Here is a 20,984-nt window from a genome sequence, read left to right on the forward strand (position 1 = left end):
TTCACGGGCACTCACTTGAATTTGTCTTCCTCCAGCCTTCCGCCAGGGAAGAGAAGCGATTACGACTTTCAGAGGGTGACCGAAATAAAGACGACATGTAAAAGAAGATGTCTGAGTCGGTCTGTGGCCGGCAACCCACTTCTGATCTCACCACTCAAGTATTCAGCCTGCATTGGCATGAATCTTAATTCATTATGATCACATGAAAGTCACTGAACCTGAGGGAGCTGTGAGTGCCAGGATGCCGAACGTGGGGAAGATTCCACTCTCACCTGGATATCAAAACCACATGGGTCTCAGTCCCTGGGATGAGGAATGGAACCCATTCCTAGTGCAACTGGAAAGACAGTGACAGAGGTGGAGAGAGGGCCTCTCGACTGCGCCCTGGAGCCCAGTATCAGGAAGGATGATAATGGAGATGAGAGGACCCCCTACCAAATCCCAGATACACCCAGCCAAAGGAGCAGAGCCTTTAAATCCAAGACAACATTTTCAGGGAAGGTACAGGAACATTTCTTGAGTGACTACTGCGTAGTGAGAACTTCTACAAGTGTAGTTTCAGTAACTCTAGTCATAGTACGATACACACCTCAGTGGAAAGAACCACTATTCCACTGTTTATATACACAATATTTTTCTTTGTCCATTCATCTGTCAATGGACAATCATCTTCCCATGTCGTGGCTATTGTAAATAGTGCTGCACTAGTGCTGTAAATAGTGCTATTGCAAACAGTGCTCCAGAAACACTGGAATACACGTGTCATTTTGAATTGTAGTTTTCTCAGGGTACATGCCCAGGTAAGGAATTGCTGGATCATATAGTAGTTCTATTTTTTTTTTTAAGGAACTTCCATATGCTCCCCCATAATGGCTGTGTCAATTTTCATTCCCACCAACAGTGTAGGAGGGTTCCCTTTTCTCTACACCATCTCCAGCATTTATCATTTGTAGATTTTTATGATGATGGCCATACTGTCTTGTCTGGAGAACCCCGTGGACAAAGGAGCCTGGCGGACTGCAGTCCATCAGGTTGCAAAAAGTCAGACAAGACTGAAGAGACTGAGTATGTACACACTCATTCTGACCATTAGGACAGATGAACCTAGTTCCATGGCAGGAAAAGAGATGCAGATGTAAAGAATGGATATGTGGATATGGGGGGAGATGGCGGGGGATGAACTGAAAGTTTGGGTTTGCACATATACTCTACCATGTGCAAAATAGATAGCCAGCGGGAACCGATAGCACAGGGAGCTCAGCTCAGTGCACTGTGATGACTTAGACGAGTGGGGTGGGGGGATGGTGGGGGGGAGGTTCAAGCGGGAGAGGATATATGTACCCGTATGTGTTCACTCACTCAGTCATAGCCAACTCTTTGCAACCCCATGGACTGTAGCCCACCAGGCTCCTCTGTCCATGGAATTTTCCAGGCAAGAATACTGGAGTGGGTTGCCATTTCCTGCTCCAGGGATGTGTGTGTATATATATATATATATATATATATATATATATATATATATATGTATATATATGTTTGTGTATACATGTAACAGATTCACTTTGTTGTACAGCAGAAACTAACACAAAAAGCAATTATATTCCAATAAAAATAAAGTGAACAATTCAGAGGCCAAAAAACCACTATTTCATGCCACTAAGAAAAAAATGCTAGTTAAACTGTGATATGATACTTTCTTATCATTTAGGTTTTGAGTTTCCTGCCTATAAAAGAAGTTTTTGGCCCAATTTAGGTTTTCCCGTATAAACATAAAATATAGGTGAAATAAGCTGGTAAGTTATTCTTAAAATTTTTCACTCCAACCAACTCTTGAATCCTTTCTGGACTCACAGTCATCAATGTCTATGCTTTTCCTACAGTATCATTCTCTGGGCCTTTAAGGTATGAGGCGATACAGTTTCCTAAGAGTGGTGTATCAGTTTCCCGTCGCTGCTATAACAAATAAGCACAGATTGGTGGCTTAAAATAGCATGCATTTGGGACTTCCCTGGCACTCCAGTGGTTAAGACTGCCTTCCAGTGAGGGAGTATGGCCCCAATCCCTGATCCAGGAACTAAGATCCCACATGGCTCAGGGCTACAAAAACCAAAACATAAGAAAAAACAGCAGAAGCAATAGTGTAACAAATTCAATAAAAACAGCATGAATTTTATTATCTTACACTTCTCAAGGTCAGAGTCTGACTTGTCTCAGGGCTAAACTCAAGGTGCCAGAAGTGCTCTTCTCCCTTTCGGGACCTGTAGGGGAGAGTCTGTTTCCTTGTCTTTACAAACTGCTCAGGTCACCTGCATTTCTTGGCTTGGGCCCCCCCCCCACCCCCATCCCCAAACTGGCAACAATACACCTTTCTAACAGTTCTTCTGTAATCACCACTACCTCCCACAGCTGGGAAAGGCTGTCTGATTTTAAGGATGCAGTGATTAGACGGGCCCCACTGGCTAATCCAGGCTGCTCCCCCAAGCCCAAGGGACATAATTTAATCCCACCTGCAAAATTCCTTCTGCCATATAAGGTAACTTATTCACAGGTGCTGGGGACAAGGACGTGGGCATTTTTAGGGCATTTCCCTTATCCTGCTACCACAGTGGTTCCCTACTGTGGTATCCAATCCCCCAGCCCCTGACACCTTTCTACAAGCATTTTTTGCTGGGCTTTCTGGATATTATCTGAATATCAACAGAAACTTTTGGACAATCTCAAGACTCATACACCTTTCTCAAATGATCCTAAGTGGTTTGGCAAGTGAAATGGCAAAGACAATGGTTACCACTCATGATGGGGGTTTTTGTCATTCAGTTGCTAAGTCATGTCCTACTCTTTGGGACCCCGTGGACTGCAGCAGGCCAGGCTTCCCTGTCCTTTACTATCTCCTGGAGTTTAGTCAAACTCACGTCCATTGAATTAGCAATGCTATCCAACCATCTCATCCTCTGTCATCCCCTTCTCCTTTTGCCTTCAATCTTTCCCAGCATCAGGGTTCTTCCCAATGAATTGGCTCTTCGCATCAGATGGCCAAAATATTGGGCCTTCAGCGTCAGCATCAGTCCTTCCAATGAATATTCACAGTTGATTTCTTTTAGGATTAACTAGTTTGATCTTGCTGTCCAAGGCACTCTTCAAGAGTCTTCTCCAGCACCACAGTTCAAAAGCATCAATTGTTCAGCACTCCGCCAACTCTCACATCCATATATGAAAACTGGAAAAATCATAGCTTTGATTATATGCAGCTTTGTCAGCAATGGTGATGTCTCTGCTTTTTAACATGCTGTCTAAGTTTGTTATATCTTTTCTCCCAAGGAGCAGGTGTCTTTTAATTTCATGGCTGTAGTCACTGTCCCCAGTGATTTTGGAGCCCAACATAAAATCTGCCATTGTTTCCACTCCCCCCGCCCCACCCCGCATCTATTTGCCATGAAGTGATGGGACAGGATGCCATGATCTTCATTTTTCTAATGATGAGTTTTAAGCCAGCTTTTTCACTCTACTCTTTCACCCTCATCAAGAGTCTCCTTAGTTCCTCTTAACTTTCTGCTGTTAAGAGTCATATTATCAGCATATCTGGGGTTGTTGATATTTCTCCCAGCAATCTTGATTCTGGCTTATGATTCATCCAGTGGGAATCACAACCAAATGTACGCCTTCTCAAGAGACTAACATCTGAGTCCTGGCTTTGGAGCAGTTTAAACATGAGCAAACAGAATTGAGGGAGCCTACTAAAGCCAGCAAAACCATTCTGATACATGACCCCAGGGGGTGCCATTCATCCTGACTGTATGAAAACATGCCCCTGGAGGAGGGTGTTTCCTTAGAAACTAAGGCTCAGCGAGTGGAAGACAGTTGCCTGGGGATGTTCTAATGGTCCTTGGCAGAAGTTGATCCCAGGTCTCTGGGCTCAGAGCCTTTGTGCTTCCTTTGGCAGTTACCTCTGCACTCATTCAAAGGGCAGGGTTGGCGTTGGACAAATATTTGGAAACCTCTGTGAGTTTGGCAGACTACCTCTCTAGGTGGAACCCAACTGATGTAATACAATACTGATGAGCCTTATTTATCCAAGCAATGTATTCCTAAAGGTATGCATGGCTTTTTGTAAAGGGAGACCTATTTTAAATGTCTAAAGCAAGATTGCTGTGAGGAAGTGGAGGTGAGCCCCCACTTCCCTCTCTCCCAGAGGGAGCAGGACTAACGTGCCTGATAAGTCATTTTAAGACAACAGTGTATGAAATAATGCCATTTACAGCAGCACAGACGGACCTAGAGATTTTCATACTAAGGGAAGTAAGTCAGACAGAGAAAGACAAATACCATATGATATGACCTATATGTGGAATCTAAAATACCACATGAATAAACACATCCACAAAACAGGCTCACAGAGAGAACAGATTTGTGGTTGGCAAGGGGGAGGAAGGTTGAGGGGCAGGGATTGGGAGTTCGGAATTAGCAGATGCAAACTATTATAGCATGGGTAAATAACAAAGTGCTACTGTATAGCACAGGGGACTATATTCAGTATCCTGTGATAAACCATAATGGAGAAGAGTATGAAAAAGAATAGATGTATGAATAACTGAATCAGGCTTCCCTGGTGGCTCAATTGGTAAATAATCTGCCTGCAATGCAGGAGATCCAGGTTTGATCCCTCAGTGGTGAAGATCCCTTGGAGAAGGAAATGGCAACCCCTTCTAGTTTCCTTGTCTGGAAAATTCCATGGACAGAGGAGCCTGGCGGGCTACTGTTTGTGGGGTTGCCAAGAGTCGAACATGACTTAGTGACTAAACCACGATAACTGAATCACTTTGCTGTATAGCAGAAATTAACACAGTTTAAATCAACTATTCTTCAATAAAAGAAAAAAGAAAAAAGCAACATGGTTTAGGAAAAAGAACATAGTCTTGGGCAGTTGATGGACCAGGTTCAAATGGGTTGGCCATTTACTCACTGTGATCTCAGGCTGACCTTGAACTCTGCCTCAGTGCCCTCCTCCATGGCCTGGGCATGGGATGCCCACCTTGGACCATAGTCAGAGTGTGTGAATCAGAGGACAGAGCATCCAGAATGTGATGGGAGCTCAGTGAGCCCATCTCTCAATGTCCTCTCATACACGGGGACATGCGCCACCCCCAGCTCCCATCATTTGAGGATCAAGGGGAGATGGGTTTGTATTTCTGCTTTGAAAACTAAGGCGCACCAGCCACAGGCAGAGAGGAGGAATTATCCTAAAGATGCCTGTACAGTTAGTGTCCTCCCACGAGCCCTGTCATCCTTCTTCCCAATGCTGTGCAGATTTCGCTTCTCAACACTAGACGCGACCTCTCCATCTCCATACCCAGCGTCTCCATCCTCATGGAGTGAGCTGGTGACCTCCAGATTGTTCTCCCTGTCTCCAGACTCACCGCCTCAAACTCTCCTCCATCCAGAAGCTGCAGCAGTGTCTCCAAAAAGGAGGTGTATTTAAGGTCTGTCTCCTGCTGTGGCCTCTGATGGGAGGGGTTGTCTGGTCTTATAGGCCCATCTAACTCTGGCTGTAATATGGCATTGACACAGAGTTACACTCAACATATGCCTGCTAAATGATTGACGGGGAGATGTGGCCACTGTCAGCAGGCTCTCCCTGCCGGTGCTCCTCTGGAGGTCCTCCTCAGTTCAACCATCCTGTGATCTGCAGAAAACCCACATTAAAGAGGAGACCCAAGCCCCGTGATGACGACCACAGGATCTGAAGTCGGGACTCAGATTTCGAATCTGTGCCTTGGTTCTCATCTGTAAAATGGGAATGCTAATGGTGCCTGCTGATAGGGTTATTATTAGGATTGTCTATTTCACTGAGAATACTGCCTGGCACATTCCCCACCAACCCGTATCATTTTGAATCAATTCTCATTTCATTTGTAAACACTACAGAATAAGCCCTCACTAGATGAGAACTCTTACACACACACAGACACATATACACTTGATGCTATTATTACAACTAAAATGTTAATAATAATTCCACAACATCCTCCAACTAGTGTTCAAATTTCCCTAATTTGGCTCATAAGTAACTTTTTCAATGTGTTCATATCAGGATCCAAATAATGTCCCTAAATTGTAATTTGTTGATAAGGGTCTTGGCACTCTTGTGATCTAGAGCAGGGTTGGCAGACTTTGTCTTTAAAGGGTGGGTGGTGGTTTAGTTGCTAAGTTGTTTCCAACTCTTATGACCCAATGGACTGTAGCTTACCAGCCTCCTCTGTCCATGGGATTTCCCAGTCAAGAATTCTGGAGTGGGGATTGTCATTTCCTTCCCCAGGGGATCTTCCCAAGCCAGGGATAGAACCCATGTCTCTGCGTTGCAGGCAGATACTTTACCCACTAAGCCGCCAGGGAAGCCCCCTATAAAGGTTAGGCAGTAAATATTTTAGGCTTTAAGGACTATACGGTCTCTGTAGCAAGTACTTTAGTAAATAGGTGTGGCTGTGTTTCAACAAAGTTTTATTCATAAAAACAGGCAGCAGGCCAGATCCGGCCCCCAGGATATGGTTGGCCAACCTATGGTTTAGAGACTTGATCAGATTCAGGTTTAACTTTTTTGGCAAGAACATCTCACAGGTAGCATTGTGACCTTTCAATAGGAGGCAGGGGATGCTGTGTGGTGTTATCAGCTGTGTATGTTCAATGCCTAGATCTATTATTTCATTAGAGGCTGGGACTTCCCTGATGGTCCAGTGATTAAGAATCTGCCTTGCAATGCAGGGGACACAGGCTCAATCCCTAGTCAGGGAACTAAGGTCCCACATGCTATGGGGGTAACTAAGCCTATGAACCACAACTACTGAGCCAGAGGACTCTGGAGCCCAAACACCACAGCTAGAGAGTCCTCACATTGCAAGGGAAGATCCCGCATGATAAAACAAAGACATGACCAACCAGATACAAAAATAAATAAGATATTAAAAAAATTCATTAGGGGTTGCAAAAGGGCAAGTCTAATTCCATCATCCTTCATTTACTAGCTGTAATACTCTATAAAGAGAAATGCCCCTTCACCAGCTATTTGGTTCTACTAAGGCATGGTTTGTACACAAAAGGGAAGATAACGAATCCTTGCTTCTTCTCCTTTCTCTGCCAGTTTTTAAAAATAATTAGCTGGGCCCCTTAGCATTCTTCAAAGATAATTGATGTACTTTGTAAAAGAACATCATGAACGAATAGATTTCAACATAATTGAAATGTTACAAGCCATTGAAATTACTACATCTAATGATGTTTAAATGGTTGCAGTTCTGCCCTGGCTCTTGACAGGACCTCAGGAACCTTTGATAAACATCCTCACTCTCTGGTATGATGAGATATCCCAGGGTCATTTTGTTGGGTTTCTGCTCCAGGCCTGAAATCGGCCTTCTCCAAAGAGGCCTGGAGTAGAGGGAAATAATATTTAGAAACTTTAATTCAGGCACTAGGGATGCTCACTTTTTTCTAGGTCTTTTCACTCAACACAGCAAGAAATTGTTTTTTTAAATATGAAAGACCTCTGGGTGCATACTGAAATTTCCAAATCAATTCAGGACAATGGGAGCACTGAGCCTCTTCAATCTGATTTGTAAATCTCATTTCTCCCAGGTTCAAATTCCAGATTCACTTGGAAGCTTTGAAAACTAGCAATTCAGGAGCCATGCCCCAAACCAACTGAATGGGAACCTCTAGGGAAGAGTCACCTGCAGGATCCCCAGGTGATTCTAGTGAAGAGTCAGGCTTGATGGAGATGTGGATGGAGAACCCAGACGTGGATGGACAATGCTGCCCAGGGGGTGGGTAGGATAAGGCTGGAGACTGTCCACCAGGGCACAGCCTGTCCATGTGTGGATGGGGACTTGTAAGTGAGGAGTGAAGGAGAGGGTAGAAGTTGGGATGGGGGTGCAGGCAGCATTTTCAGAGGGCAGGAGATTAGAAGCACTAGCCGCAGAGGGGCAGGATCAGGGCAGGTTTAAAAAAAGAGAGAAAAGAAGCGTTTAAACTAAATGTTCAGATGTTGCCTAGAAGGCACCTGGAGGCAGGTGGGAAACGAAGCTGCAGGAGAATGAAGAGATCAATGGACCAGATTCTTCAGGCTACAGTGGCGGGGATCCCCTCCTGCTAAGTCTGGGGAGCCCAGGCATCACTAGGATATTGGGACTGGCTCCTGGGTCTAGTCTGCAAACTTAAGGACCGGCTTTTATTTCGCCTTTTCCTCCCCACTGTTGACACAGTGCTGGGTACAAAGGACTCTTTTTATGTTGAAAATGATTTAAGATGCAAACATAAAAACCAAAAAGATACTGCAAAGCAGCAGTTCTCAAGGTGTAGACTGACCCTTTCAGGAGGGCCTGTAGCTCCAAACATTTTTTTATAATACAAAAATGTTATTTGCCTTGTTCACACTCATTCTCTCTTGCCTGTTGGACAGAATTTTCCAGCAGCTTCCTGATAGACTGAATATAGATACAGATATCACAATCTAGCTGCCTTCTATTAAGTCAGAGAGCGATTTGCAAAAGTGCAAAAATAATGTGATTCTTCTTATCTTTTGAAAAGTAAAGTTAGTTTTTATTAAAATGTTATTGATGTTGCTGTGTAGTGGGTTTGTTATAGCTATTTTACATGGATTACTACATACTGTTAAAATTTCTCACTTCTAGTTCCTAATTTGCTGACTGTTGATAGATAAAACCCACATAAATAAAAGCTCTTTGGGGTCAATTTTTAAGAGGGATCTTAAACCAAAGATTCTGAGAACTGCTGGTGTCAAAGGAACTTGGAGCCAGTGTATAAGCCAAGGAACATCAACACACATATCAATGACAACCTTTCTGGCCAAACACTTGTATCCATGGAAGGAATCCCTGGTGAACAACGTGGGCTGGGATGTGAGACCCTATCTCACCTCCTGCTGTCCAGGGGCATGATGATGGTGTTTGCTCTTCGCAAGGAGGGAAGGACCATCTCACTGCAGGGCTTTGGTGCTCCTGAGTGGGCCAAGAAAGAATGTGGCCGAGAGTGGAGGTGTTCAGGCTGGAGGGAGGAGTGGGAGGGGAGGAGAGGGGAGAAGAAGGGTGAGAAGGAGTGGGAGAGGAGAGGGGGAGCTATGGGTACAGTAAGGGAACACAGGCCAGTCTGAAGAGGATGTGGGGCTGTCCTCAAGGAGTGAGGGGTCACCTCCTCCCTCCGCACTGTATTGTTCACCCACATAGGAGAAGTGGCTTCTTCCTTGGAGAAGCCCTTCATTCAGTCAGTCAGTTCAGTCGCTTAGTTGTGTCCGACTCTTTGCGACCCTATGGACTGCAGCATGCCAGTCTTCCCTGTCCATCATCAACTCCCAGAGCGTGCCCAAACTCATGTCCATCAAGATGGTGATGCCATCCAACCATGTCATCCTCTGTCATTCCCTTCTTCTCCTGCCTTCAGTCTTTCCCAGCATCAGGGTCTTTTCTAAGGAGTCAGTTCTTCTCATCAGGTGGCCAAAGTATTGGAGTTTCAGCTTTACCATCAGTCCTTCCAATGAATATTCAGGATTGATTTCCTTTAGGATTAATTGGTTTGATCTCCTTTCAGTCCAGGGGACCATCAAGAGTCTTCTCCAACACCACAGTTTGAAAGCATCAATTCTTCAGTGCTCAGCTTTCTTTATGGTTAAACTCTCACATCCATATATGATTACTGGAAAAACCATAGCTTTGACTAGACAGACCTTTGTTGGCAAAGTAATGTCTCTGCTTTTTAATATGCTGTCTAGGTTGATCATAGCTTTTCTTCTAAAGAGCAAGTGTCTTTTAATTTCATGGGTGAAGTCACCATCTGCAGTGATTTTGGAGCCCAAGAAAATAAAGTCTCTCACTGTTTCCATTGTTTCCCCACCTATTTGCCATGAAGTGATGGAACCAAATGCCATGATCTTATTTTTTTGAATGTTGAGTTTTAAGCCAACTTTTTCACTGTCCTCTTTCACCTTCATCAAGAGGCTCTTTAGTTCCTCTTCACTTTCTGCCATAAGGGTGGTGTTGACTGCATGTCTGAGATTGATGTTTCTTGAAGCTCTTCAAGGATGCTGTAAAAGAAACCCAAAGCCACCCCTATGGGAGGACTGCCACATATGATTTCAGTTAAAACACCTGAAAGGTAAAATGATTGTTTCCCAAATCCAGCCAGTGCCACAGTTCTGAGCAGGGATCAAGAATTCTAAGACCATTCATAAAAACAGATGCCATCAAGGGGACAGTCATCAGATGCTGTCACTTCTGTCTGCATTATTTTCTGATGCGGCAGCTCTGCCCTCCATTAAAACTGCCTGAGGTCCTCTGTGACTATATTTTACTGCATCTGTTTACCCACGAACCTAAACAAGCCCTCTTAAAATGAAAAGCTCATGAATACTCATATTAGATGGAGTCGGGAGTTTCCTGAAGGACAAACCTTAATTAGACTCGGTTTTTAAAAACTTCTCCTGGGCTGTTTAATTATTAGAGCAAATGTCTCTTATATTGAACTTCTGGGTCACGTAGCCCGTGTGTCAATGTCCTTAATAAATTTCATGGTTTTTTTTTTTACAAGGTTGCAGTCTTTGGAAAGCTGTCTCTATGTCTTTTTGAACCCCTCAAGACTGGACACTGAGGAGTATAAATAATCATTTTTAAAAAATTACACTTCTCCAACCTTGAATTTGAAATGTGAATATATGAATATAATAGCTCTGGAATCACTATGCAGATTTATGAGGAATATCAACTTAGGTTATATCCCAGGACCCAACCAGGCCTTTCTTTGTGTGGCCAGGGATTTGTTAAAGTTGGGATATAGTTTGGGAAAAGTATGATTTATAGTTAAAGTCATCTGAAAATCAATACTGCTGAAGATCTCTGACATAAGGGTCCCTTGCAGAGCTAGACATGATTCTAAAATTGAGAAGATAGGAATAAAAATCAAATCTTGAGTAGCAGTAACTGGAAGTTGCAGGGAGGAGGGAAGATTCCTCCAACCTCCCCACTGTTTGAAGATGGGCTTGTTTGTTTTTTAAAAAAACAGCCAACATAATTCAGCTGGAGGAGGTAGAAAGCATTGTCTACTCCCCGTTTCAGTAGAAATCGATGGACTTCAGCTCGTGTAATTGTCCCCCCTGCGTTTAATATTTAAAATAAAATCACTCTGATCGCTTGCATTACTGAATGCATTTCTGGGTATGCCTTGATGTCTGTGGCTAAACAAGTATTAATTAGACCATCCGCGGAGAGCTTGGGGGAAGCGGGAATGGGAGGGATGGAGGCAGAGCTGTAAATTCAATGGCCCTGATTTTGGATGATGACTCCAACTTGCCCGGTGGAGTGAGGGAGTCCTGGGGCAGGTGAAGTGCAGCTCCTAGCAGCATCCCATCTGCATTACGGTCGAGCAGGGGGCAGAGAAGCCCAGGCTCAAAGCCAGCTGCGGAGGCCACCTCCCAGCCGAAACGCTGGGCGCAGAAGGAGAACCGAGGCCGGCGCAGCTACAGCAGCAAGAACCACCCCCCCCCCCACCTCCCCCAGGCTTTTTAGGGGGAAGTCTCCAAAGCTCTTGCGTCCTCGCCCGACTCTCCCAACCCTCGCCTCTCCCAGCCTCCAATCAGATCTCGTCAAAATCATTCAGGGGCCCCAAAAGTGGGGATGCAGAACGCGGGTTGGGGGTGGGGGTGCGCAGTGCACGGAAAATGCCCCGAGAAGCAGCCGGACTCCGGGAAGGCTGAAAGGCTGCAGGACGGACTTGGCGAGGGGAGGCGCAGACTCTCACACTCCTTGAGATGCTCGCTGCGTTTTTACGATTTCCTGCACTTCTCTCTGACCCCCACATCACCCTTGGCAGCCCCCGCCACTGCGGGGCTGGGGAACACCTGCGGGGCACGTGGTGCGCGGGGCCAGGGAGCCCGTTCAGGCCCTCGCTGCCCCTTTAAGGGTTCCCGAAACTTTCCCCTCTGGTATCAGATGAGCCTCGTCACATCCGTTGGCCGCGGCAGCGGGGCGCGTTCCGAGGAAATTGGGGACTCGAGTTTCCCGGGAAAGAGGCGCCGCCCGAGACGAGCAAGAGTGAACGGGGCCACCCTGAGGGGACCCGGGCGCACCCCGCGCCTCGCTTTGACCTTGGCCGGGGCAGGGAGGGGCCCGGCCCTTGTGGGGCAGCCGCCGCCCGCCAGAGGGGGCAGCGGCGACCAACTTGCAGAACTTGGCGCGGGCTGGGGCGGCTCCGGCGCCTCCTCCTCCCGCTCCGGCCGCGCCTCCTTCTCGGTCCTCCTCCTCCGGTCCGCCGCCGCCGGCCCCGCTGCGCGCCCAGCCCTGCCCCGCAGTCCCGCACGCCGCCGAGTCGCTGAGCCGCTGTCGCCGGACGGGACGGGCCCGGCCCAGCGCGCCCCCCGAGCCCCGCCGCGGGCATGGGCGCGCTGGCCCGGGCGCTGCTGCTGCCGCTGCTGGCTCAGTGGCTCCTACGAGCGGCCCCGGCGCTGGCCTCCGCGCCCTTCACGCTGCCTCTCCGGGTGGCCTCGGCCACGAGCCGAGGGGCTGTGCCTACCCCGGGGCCCGGACCCCCTGCTGAGCCCCGCGCGGACGGCCTGGCGCTCGCCCTGGAGCCCGCTGGGGGTGCGGCCAACTTCTTGGCCATGGTGGATAACCTGCAGGGGGACTCTGGCCGCGGCTACTACCTGGAGATGCAGATCGGGACCCCCCCGCAGAAGGTAGGTCGGTGCGCGCTCGCCAGCCCTCTCCGACCAGGCGCCCTGCAGCCGAGGGCTTCTGGGGGACTTTTGGGGGCGCCCAGCTGTGCCTCCCCCGCAGCTTAGCGTCTCCCATAAAGCAGCAGCAGCTGTCCCCGGAGAGAAGATCTTGGGGACTCAGCGGGGCTCCAGGTCGGGAGTCGGGGCGCGCGCACTCGGGATGCGGAGCTGCCCAGCCCCCGGCGCAGCTGGGGTGCGTGCTTCCGAACTTGTTAGCTCTTCCTCACCATGTGCCTGCAAGGCGAGAGACCTATAACTTGCCTCTAACGGCATTGCCCCTGGCGAGCGACACCTCTTTTCAGCGAAGAGACTGTTTGGTGGGCCCAGGGAGCGATGCTGCTGATCCGGGGGAAATCACTTTGCGCTAATATTCCCACCCCCACCCCCGTGCTGTCTCATCGCTCAGGAGGCTCGTGGCCAGCCTCCAACGGCGCAGTACCCCTTACAAGGGATTCTTGCTTTATCTCAGCTCAAAGTAACGCTGTCTTAGCAGGCTGGCTCGCTGGCTGCCGGTGGAAGGAGCCGTGCTTCCACGGCGCCACTTTGCTCTCTCCGAGTTGGCTTGTCAGTTTCCTCCGAGCTGCCCAGCGGCTCCAGGCTGCCCGGGTCCTCAGCACTGATGGAAGAGTCTATGCACGTGTATGGAACGTGCTAAATGCAGTAAAGGGACTGGGAAAAAACATGGGCTGAGTCAGGCTTCCGGAGACCAAGTGGTCTCCCAATGACAAATTAAAATCAAACAGCGATCTTATCCTGATTTTCAGTTATTAGCACTTTTTTGTAGCAAGAAACCCATGTGCCCAGGCCCGGTCATTTTAAGAAAAACCAAATCCTAGGAGTAGATTTGGCTCCCCTCCTCCTTCCAAACTACTCAATCTGTGATTTCAAGTCAAGTTTTTCTTATCGATTGAATATGCTGTCTGAAGATGCTTTATTTTTATTTTTAACATTGTCATTTGGTTTTTAATTCAGCTGTGATTCCTCCATAAATAGCACATACTCATGACTTCGGTGTAATTCTAATTAAATTATTCAAGACTTTCTTAAGAGGAAAGACATGCCATGCTAATCTCTTTAAAAAAAGAAACCCCACTGAATAACTTCTATACTTGTTTAATTAGTTGAAAAGAAAAAAGCCTTCAAAAATGTATTGCGGCTCAAAACTTTGATTCTGGTTGCCTTTCATCTAAGGGCTGTTTTTGGCATCTCCGGTGGAGGATGGCTGGGGGGCAGTGGGAAGTCGAGGGGGAGGGAGTCAGCTGACAAAGCTTAACTTGGCCAGGAGAGGTTGGTACTGGTGAAGGCCACCACGTGAGATCATGCGCTGGCAGTGAGAGTCTGGTACATTTCATTTTTCAGGAGATTTCGCTGAGATATTGAGGGTGAACCTCTCTTGTGGCCCAAGGATAATCTTTTGGAACAAATAATCATTACCACCTGGGAATGTGTGTCTTGATGTTTTGAGTGGAAGAGAATTTTTTCAGCTATAGCAACCTACTCCAGTATTCTTGAGTGGGAAATCCCTTGTACAGAACTGAGTGACTCAACAACAAAAATTAATCTGGGCAATGTGGGTCCTGACACCCAAAGTTCAGTTCAGTTCAGTCGATCAGTAATATCTCTTTTCGACCCCATGGACTGCAGCACACCAGGCCTCCCTGTCCATCACCAACTCCCAGAGTTTACTCAAACTCATGTCCATTGAGTCGGTGATGCCATCCAACCATCTCAACCTCTGTTGTCCCCTTCTCCTCATGCCTTCAATCATTCCCAGCATCAGGGTCTTTTTAAATGAGTCAGTTCTTCGCATTAGGTGGCCAAAGTATTGGAGTTTCAGTATCAGTGCTTCCAAAGAATATTCAAGACTGATATCCTTTAGGATGGACTGGCTGGATCTTCTTGCTGTCCAAGGGACTCTCAAATAATAGTTTGTCTTTATTAATTAGTCCAATCACCTTTACTCTAAAATGACGAAGTTTATTGAATTAAGAAGAATGCATTGAGTATCTTATGCTGCTGTCTTTACTGAGGCCAAGGAAGTAGTTCATTCAAGGTTACTTCTCAGTTATACATTCTCATGTTTCCAGGGAAGGCTCTTTTTAACAATCCAGATTTAATTTTTACATTTGACGGGAAATGAAATATTCTGTGCCTTTTCCTTGGCCTGATTTAGTAATAAGCTGCTTTATAGCAGTATTCATGTGTGCTCATTCCAAATGCCTACTGTAAACTCTTAGGTGTTAATGACAAGTAAATCAGAATTCATTCTGTCTGCCTCCTCCTGAAACATCTCAGACCACTAACTGGGGGTCTATAACAGGCAAGAGGGGGCAGCTGTAGGTGACTTCTGAACTTAATGGAAGTTTTTCTGCTCTGTTAATTGCCAAGAGTCCTGCATATATGCTCTGCTGATTTTCTGAAGCCTAAAATAAAACTTGCTTAGGTGGAGAGAAAAATGGAGTTGTAGATTCAAGAGAATCTTTTGAAAATGAAGGGATAGTCATGGATCATGTGGAGGGCTCCCCTTGTGTTACATGCCTTACAGGTGCCTTCCCCAGGAATCCTCAAAAGGGCCCCAAGTTCTTACCCCCATCTAGTAGACAGCACAGCTGAAGCTTGGAGTTGAGTGGCTTTCCCACGGCAGTGGGACAAGGCAAAAGCAAAGCTCTAGAAAGCAGCACAAGTTGAACCCAGGCCATTGGACTCCAGAACCCAAGTTCTCAATGACCTGGCAAACACTGGGTCCCTTCACTTCCTCCCTTCTGACTTATTTTCTTTGGTTTTGGGCCACTTGTTTTTCTCATCAACCAGAGATCCCCGAACTGTGCACCCTCAGATATTAGGAACTTAACATATGACCCAGACTGGACTCTCCCAGACCCAGCCACCTCTCCGTGCATCCCCTTCCTTCAGGGTGATGCTCAAGCCTCGGCATCCTGAATAATTGGATCCAGGTGTGCGTGGGAGAGAACGTACAAGAAGATTCAACAGGAACCAGAGCCCCATGCTCCTTGCTCTCTCCTGGGAAAGGCTGGGAATGTGCTCAGTCCCTGGGTGCGTTAATCAAGAGCTGGGGTCCCTCTTTCAGCCTGACACCCTTCCAAGACATCACAGGCGTCCACCCGGAAGCACGTGTGTGAGCAGCCCCACGTTGGCATGGAGATGAGAGCTGGGGCTCTGATACCATTACATGACTTCCTTCTAACAGGAGAGAACCAGCAGCTGCTTGAACCATGTAATTTGGTCTTATTAATAATAATAATGGTGTTCTAAAGTGATTATAATTACAGCAATTTCCATTATTTTTTTTAAAAAGACTTTCATGCTGACACAATAAATCCAACCAGAGAAGCTAAAGGTCTGAGGCTTTGTACCTGGTAATGGCTTCAAAAAGCCTTTTGGGTTTCTGTTGAAAGATTTTCTGTCATCTCCACTAATATGGATAAAACAGACAGCAAAGTGATTTTGGGGTTTAAACATTTGAAGGTAAAGAGCTCACGAATTATTAGGGGATGCACATTTCAATCATAGCACATGGGCTCATTGGCTTCTCAGTTCACAGTTACCTGAAAGACTTTGGACTGAAGATATGATATATCCTTCATATACAATTTAAAGGTATGCCTTTTTCAGAATAAGCCACCCAGTGTCCCCAGATTACATTAAACTCACTTCAGGGGAGGCTGGAAAAAGGCCAACAAGAAGAAATTTGATGGAGCAAATTGAGAAGGTAAATGACTAAAGACAATGAAGCCAGGATGGATGACTCGCCTGGAAAGAGCCAGAAACCAAAACTAGGTTCCCACTAGCTCCTTGAGGTGGGGGAAGTTGCCCTTCCTGAGCTTTGGAATAATAATTCAACATCAAAGGTCTCCTTACAGAGGACCGTGAAATACCAAGCCCAGGAATCTGCTCCAAACAACTTGGAGAGGCAGAATCTGAGAAATTGTTAACGACTGTGTATTGATAGCTAACCTTGATTTCAGGCTGATTGGGTGCTGAACACCACGCTAAGCATTTTGCCCAGATTACCTCATTCTTACTCTCACCAGCCCTGTGAAGTACGTACGGTTGTTTGAGTCGGTTTTCAGATGGGGAAACTGAGGCTCAGAGAAGCCAGGTCATTTGTCCGAGGCCACGCTGGTGAACAGCTGGGCTGACTTTAACCATCAGGTCTACCTGGGTCCACAGTCTGAAGATTTCACTGCTCTGCATGCTGCTATTTGAAATGCAGTGACTTCCCCTGCCCTCCCGGCCCCACCAAAATGTTTGTTTATTTATTTGGCTGCACTGGGTCTTGAGGCATCAGGGATTTTTAGTTACAGCATGTAGCTGTGGTGTGCAAACTCCTCGTTGTTGCATGCAGGATGTTCAGTTGTAAATCTAGTTCCCTGATGAGGAATTGAACCTTGGCCCCCTCCAATGGGAGCATGAAGTCTTGGCCACTGGACCACCAGCGAAGTCCCTGCAATGACTTTTGTTTTTAAAGAACCACCTTCATTTGCCTGTGAATGACTTGGGCATAGTGGGAAGCACCCTGGAGCCACTGCCGTGTCCTGGGTCCTAGTGATATTTCATACGTGACGATGGGCAGGTGACAACCTCCCTGTGCTTACCCTTTCCCATTGGTTGATAATATTTTAAGTTTTCCGCAGCTGCTGTAATGGAAGAACACAAACTAGGTGACTTAGAACGATAGAAACGTACTCTCTCACAGTTCTGGAGGCCAGGAGTTCAAAATCAAAGTATCAGCAGGACTGCACTCCCTCCAAAGGCTCTGAGGGTGGATCCTTCCTGCCTCTTCCAGCTGCTGGTGGCTCCAGGCAGTCCGTGCTGTTTCTTGGCTCCTACTTGCATCCTCCCATCCCTTCCTCTGTCTTCCTGTAACATCACTCCCCCACCCCAGACCCCTTGTGTGTTTCTATGTCCAAATCGGCCTCCTCTTATGAGAACAGCAGTCATTGGATTAGGACCTGTCCTGACCCAGTCCAACCTCGTTGTGGCTTGATTTTAACTCTCAAGACAGGTCATGGGTTCAGGGTTTTAACATTTCTGTTTGGTGGTGGTTCAGGGGGACACATAATTTAATCCACTCAAGTTCATTCTAAGTTTATCATTCTGTGGATCTTTTTCCTTTCATTCTCTCCCATCTTTTAATTGCCTATTATTTTAATTTGGAATTCAACTGTAATTTTCATCAAAGGCCACAGCACATGGTGGTTTTGGCGCTATGTTGACACAGTCTGTGACACGATATTGCACTGTGGGACAGGGCAGGAGGTCGAGGAGGGGAAGGTTTGGGGTTATTTTCTGTATTTCATTGTCCTTTTCCTCACTAGAGAGTAATCACTTAAAATTTTAAAATGCCTCTTGTCATGTTGCATTAATTCCAGAATTGCTGGAATCATTGCATAACCTGGGAAAAGCCCACTTAGGCAGGCTCCGATTACTGGTGTTTAAATACCTATGACTCACAGATACTCATGCTGTAAGCTTGCATTTCATGTCATAAAGACTTTGGAAGGCATCTGTCCTCCCCTTTCAATGGAATCTATGATACGAAATACACATGCTTTTCCGTGAAGCATCCACAGCCCTTTCTTGACTTCTGCCTGGCTTCCTGTGTTGTCAGAAGGTGGCTTGACCTCCTCTGGGCTTCCTGTTTGCTCCTAGAATGATCGCTGAACCCAGTGTAGCTAAAACCAAAAGAGGAAGGTCTAGTTGAGCCACTGCTATGGTTGATTTCTTCTCCACGGTGGGCTGTGTCCACAGTGGACTGTGTTGGACTTGAGGAGAGGACTTTAGAGGTGACACTATTTTCCCTTCCCCGTGGGGTGGAGCAGAACACCTTGGGGTTTATTTTATGTCTCAGACACTGAAAGGAGCAGGTCAAGCCTTTGGATTCAGGGTCCCCCTGGGCTGAGGTTGGGGGTCATGGCTGCTGACTCTCGCCCCGGCCCCAAGCAGAGGGCAGCAGAGGGAGGCATTGGGTCTTATCTGATGGTGAGCAAGCCACTGCTCCCTTGAGCCTAAGAGCCCCCGTTTAGGATGAACAATGGGCCTTCTGCATACACTTGGCTCCCCTGCCATCTGTCACAGGTCCCTCCTTACACTCTCTCTGCCCTGCCTGCCCAGCCCAGGCTGGATGTTGACACTGGAATCATTGTTCGATAGTGACACTAGATACCACCTGGGGAATGGAACACACCTGTGAGGCAGGTGGATGGCCCACCTGGGCTTCCGTGCCTTGTGCATACATCACGATGGTGCAGTGCGAGTAGGGCTTCCCAGGTGGAGCTACTGGTAAAGAATGTGCCTGCCAATGCAGGAGACTTAAGACACGCAGGTTCAGTCCGAGTTGGGAAGATTCCCTGCAGGAGAGCATGGTAACCCACTCCAGTATTCCTGCCTGAAGAATCCCATGGACCGAGGAGCCTGGTAGGCTACAGTCCATGGGGTGACAAAGAGCTGGATTGCACACACACACGCAGTGTGAGTAAGGGTGTGTGTGCCATATTCCGGGCCATTTCCCAAGCTGTGGGAAATGTGTGTGTGGCACACGGTTAGACTGGCTGTCACGTGGCTTCCGTTCCTCATCTCCTGGCCCAGATGGACTATTTGACTTTTTTTTTTAATCTATCACTACTTAATGAAAAATAGTGTTTTTTGGTTTTTTTTTTGCTTTTGGAGTTCTCGAAGAGTAAAGAGACTATTGGAGGGATGACATCACTACAGGAGAGAAACAAAGCTAGTAGGTTTGTTTCTGAGTTAATGCTTGCTGCCCTGCACAGGTATCAGGTTGCGTGTTTCTGAGTTTTATTATACGGTGCATCATATACCTGTATGTGGAAACACACAATCTCAGTCCTGCCGGTTTAGGAAGATGAAGAGGACTGTCTGCAGTGTTAAGGGGTGGTGCCCTGGGCTGGCTTCATCGTAAAGGGCAGTGGGAACCTCTCACTCCATCTCACACTCGTCTGAGGACGCACAGGAGGATTTATACCTGGCCCTCCTAAGGACCCCGCAGGCTCAGATGGTAAAGAATCTGCCTGCAATGCAGGAGATGCAGGTTCAATCCCTGGGTCAGGAAGATCCCCTGTAGAAGGGAATGGTTACCCACTCCAGTATTCTTGCCTGGAGAATCCCCATGGACAGAGGAGCCTGGTGGGCTATAGTCCATGGGGTCACAAAGAGTTGGACAGGGCAACCCACTCCAGTATGCTTGCCTGGAAAATCCTATGGATGGAGGAGCCTGGTAGGCTGCAGTCCATGGGGTCGCTAAGAGTCAGACATGACTGAGCAACTTCACTTTGACTTTTCACTTTCATGCATTGGAGAAGGAAACGGCAACCCACTCCCATGTTCTTGCCTGGAGAATCCCAGAGACAGGGGAGCCTGGTGGGCTGCCGTCTATGGTGTTGCACAGAGTCGGACACGACTGAAGTGACTTAGCAGCAGCAGCAGCAGAGCAACTAACACAATAGCAGGGACCCTGTAGACCTCCAGCCCACCTCAGCCCTGTGCTGGATAAATGGCCTTCTTGGGAGGGGGTTGAAAACTGCTTCAGTTTGTCTGCCCTGCCAACCCTGTGCCAGAAGCCCAAGAGAACAACCACAAAGCAGCCCCTTCAGAAAGTGGCACCGTGGGGGGAAAGGGTGGAAAGGATCGAATCCAAGTTTTCCAGGCAGCCTCAGGGGAGCGGGATAATCAGCTCTGACTCCCTTTCAAGGCAGGATGTGCTGCCGGAATGGAATTGGTAAGCTGCTGCTTTGTGAAGGAGGTGTGGATCCCCCAAGCCGCAGAGGGAACGTTCAGAGCCATCTTTGCTACATTGAGCTGTCTCCTGGGGAAATTCATTAGCTTTTCTCAGCCTGACAAGCCACCGTCTCCCGCTTGTCAGCCTTGGGGAATTAGGCGTTTCTGGTGCTGGTCCCGGAAAGTCTGCTCGCCAAATACTGGTGTGGATGAGCAAGTTCTCCAGCTGCTCGGGCCTCAGTTTCCTCACCTGTAAATTAGGGGATTGGACTGGGGGACCTGAGATGCCTTCTAGAAGCCCCAACACTCAGTGATTATAATCTCTTTTGTTTGTGAGCCCTTCCGATAGCTCTAATTTTCAGCAGCTGCTTGCAGGTGCGTCACGTGGGGTCTGTGAAGATGCGGAACCTGGTTCAGGCCATGGGAAACAGGCAGGCCGCGTGGTGCTGGTTGGAAGGCCAGA

General features: G+C 47.4%; 1 protein-coding gene across 1 annotated transcript in view; it reads left to right on the forward strand.

The window, feature by feature from the left end:
* The first annotated feature begins 12,307 nt into the window (after positions 1–12,307).
* Positions 12,308–20,984, forward strand: part of BACE2 (beta-secretase 2) — a 111,897-nt gene continuing 103,220 nt past the window's right edge. Inside the window, exon 1 of the mRNA XM_019962810.2 lies at positions 12,308–12,727. Within this exon, the coding sequence (XP_019818369.2) occupies positions 12,428–12,727 (300 nt within the window). The 5' untranslated portion in view covers positions 12,308–12,427. The remainder of the gene's footprint in view (positions 12,728–20,984) is intronic.

The sequence above is a fragment of the Bos indicus genome, chromosome 1 (genome assembly GCF_029378745.1).
Source record: "Bos indicus isolate NIAB-ARS_2022 breed Sahiwal x Tharparkar chromosome 1, NIAB-ARS_B.indTharparkar_mat_pri_1.0, whole genome shotgun sequence".
In the NCBI taxonomy this organism is placed as follows: Eukaryota; Metazoa; Chordata; class Mammalia; order Artiodactyla; family Bovidae; genus Bos; species Bos indicus.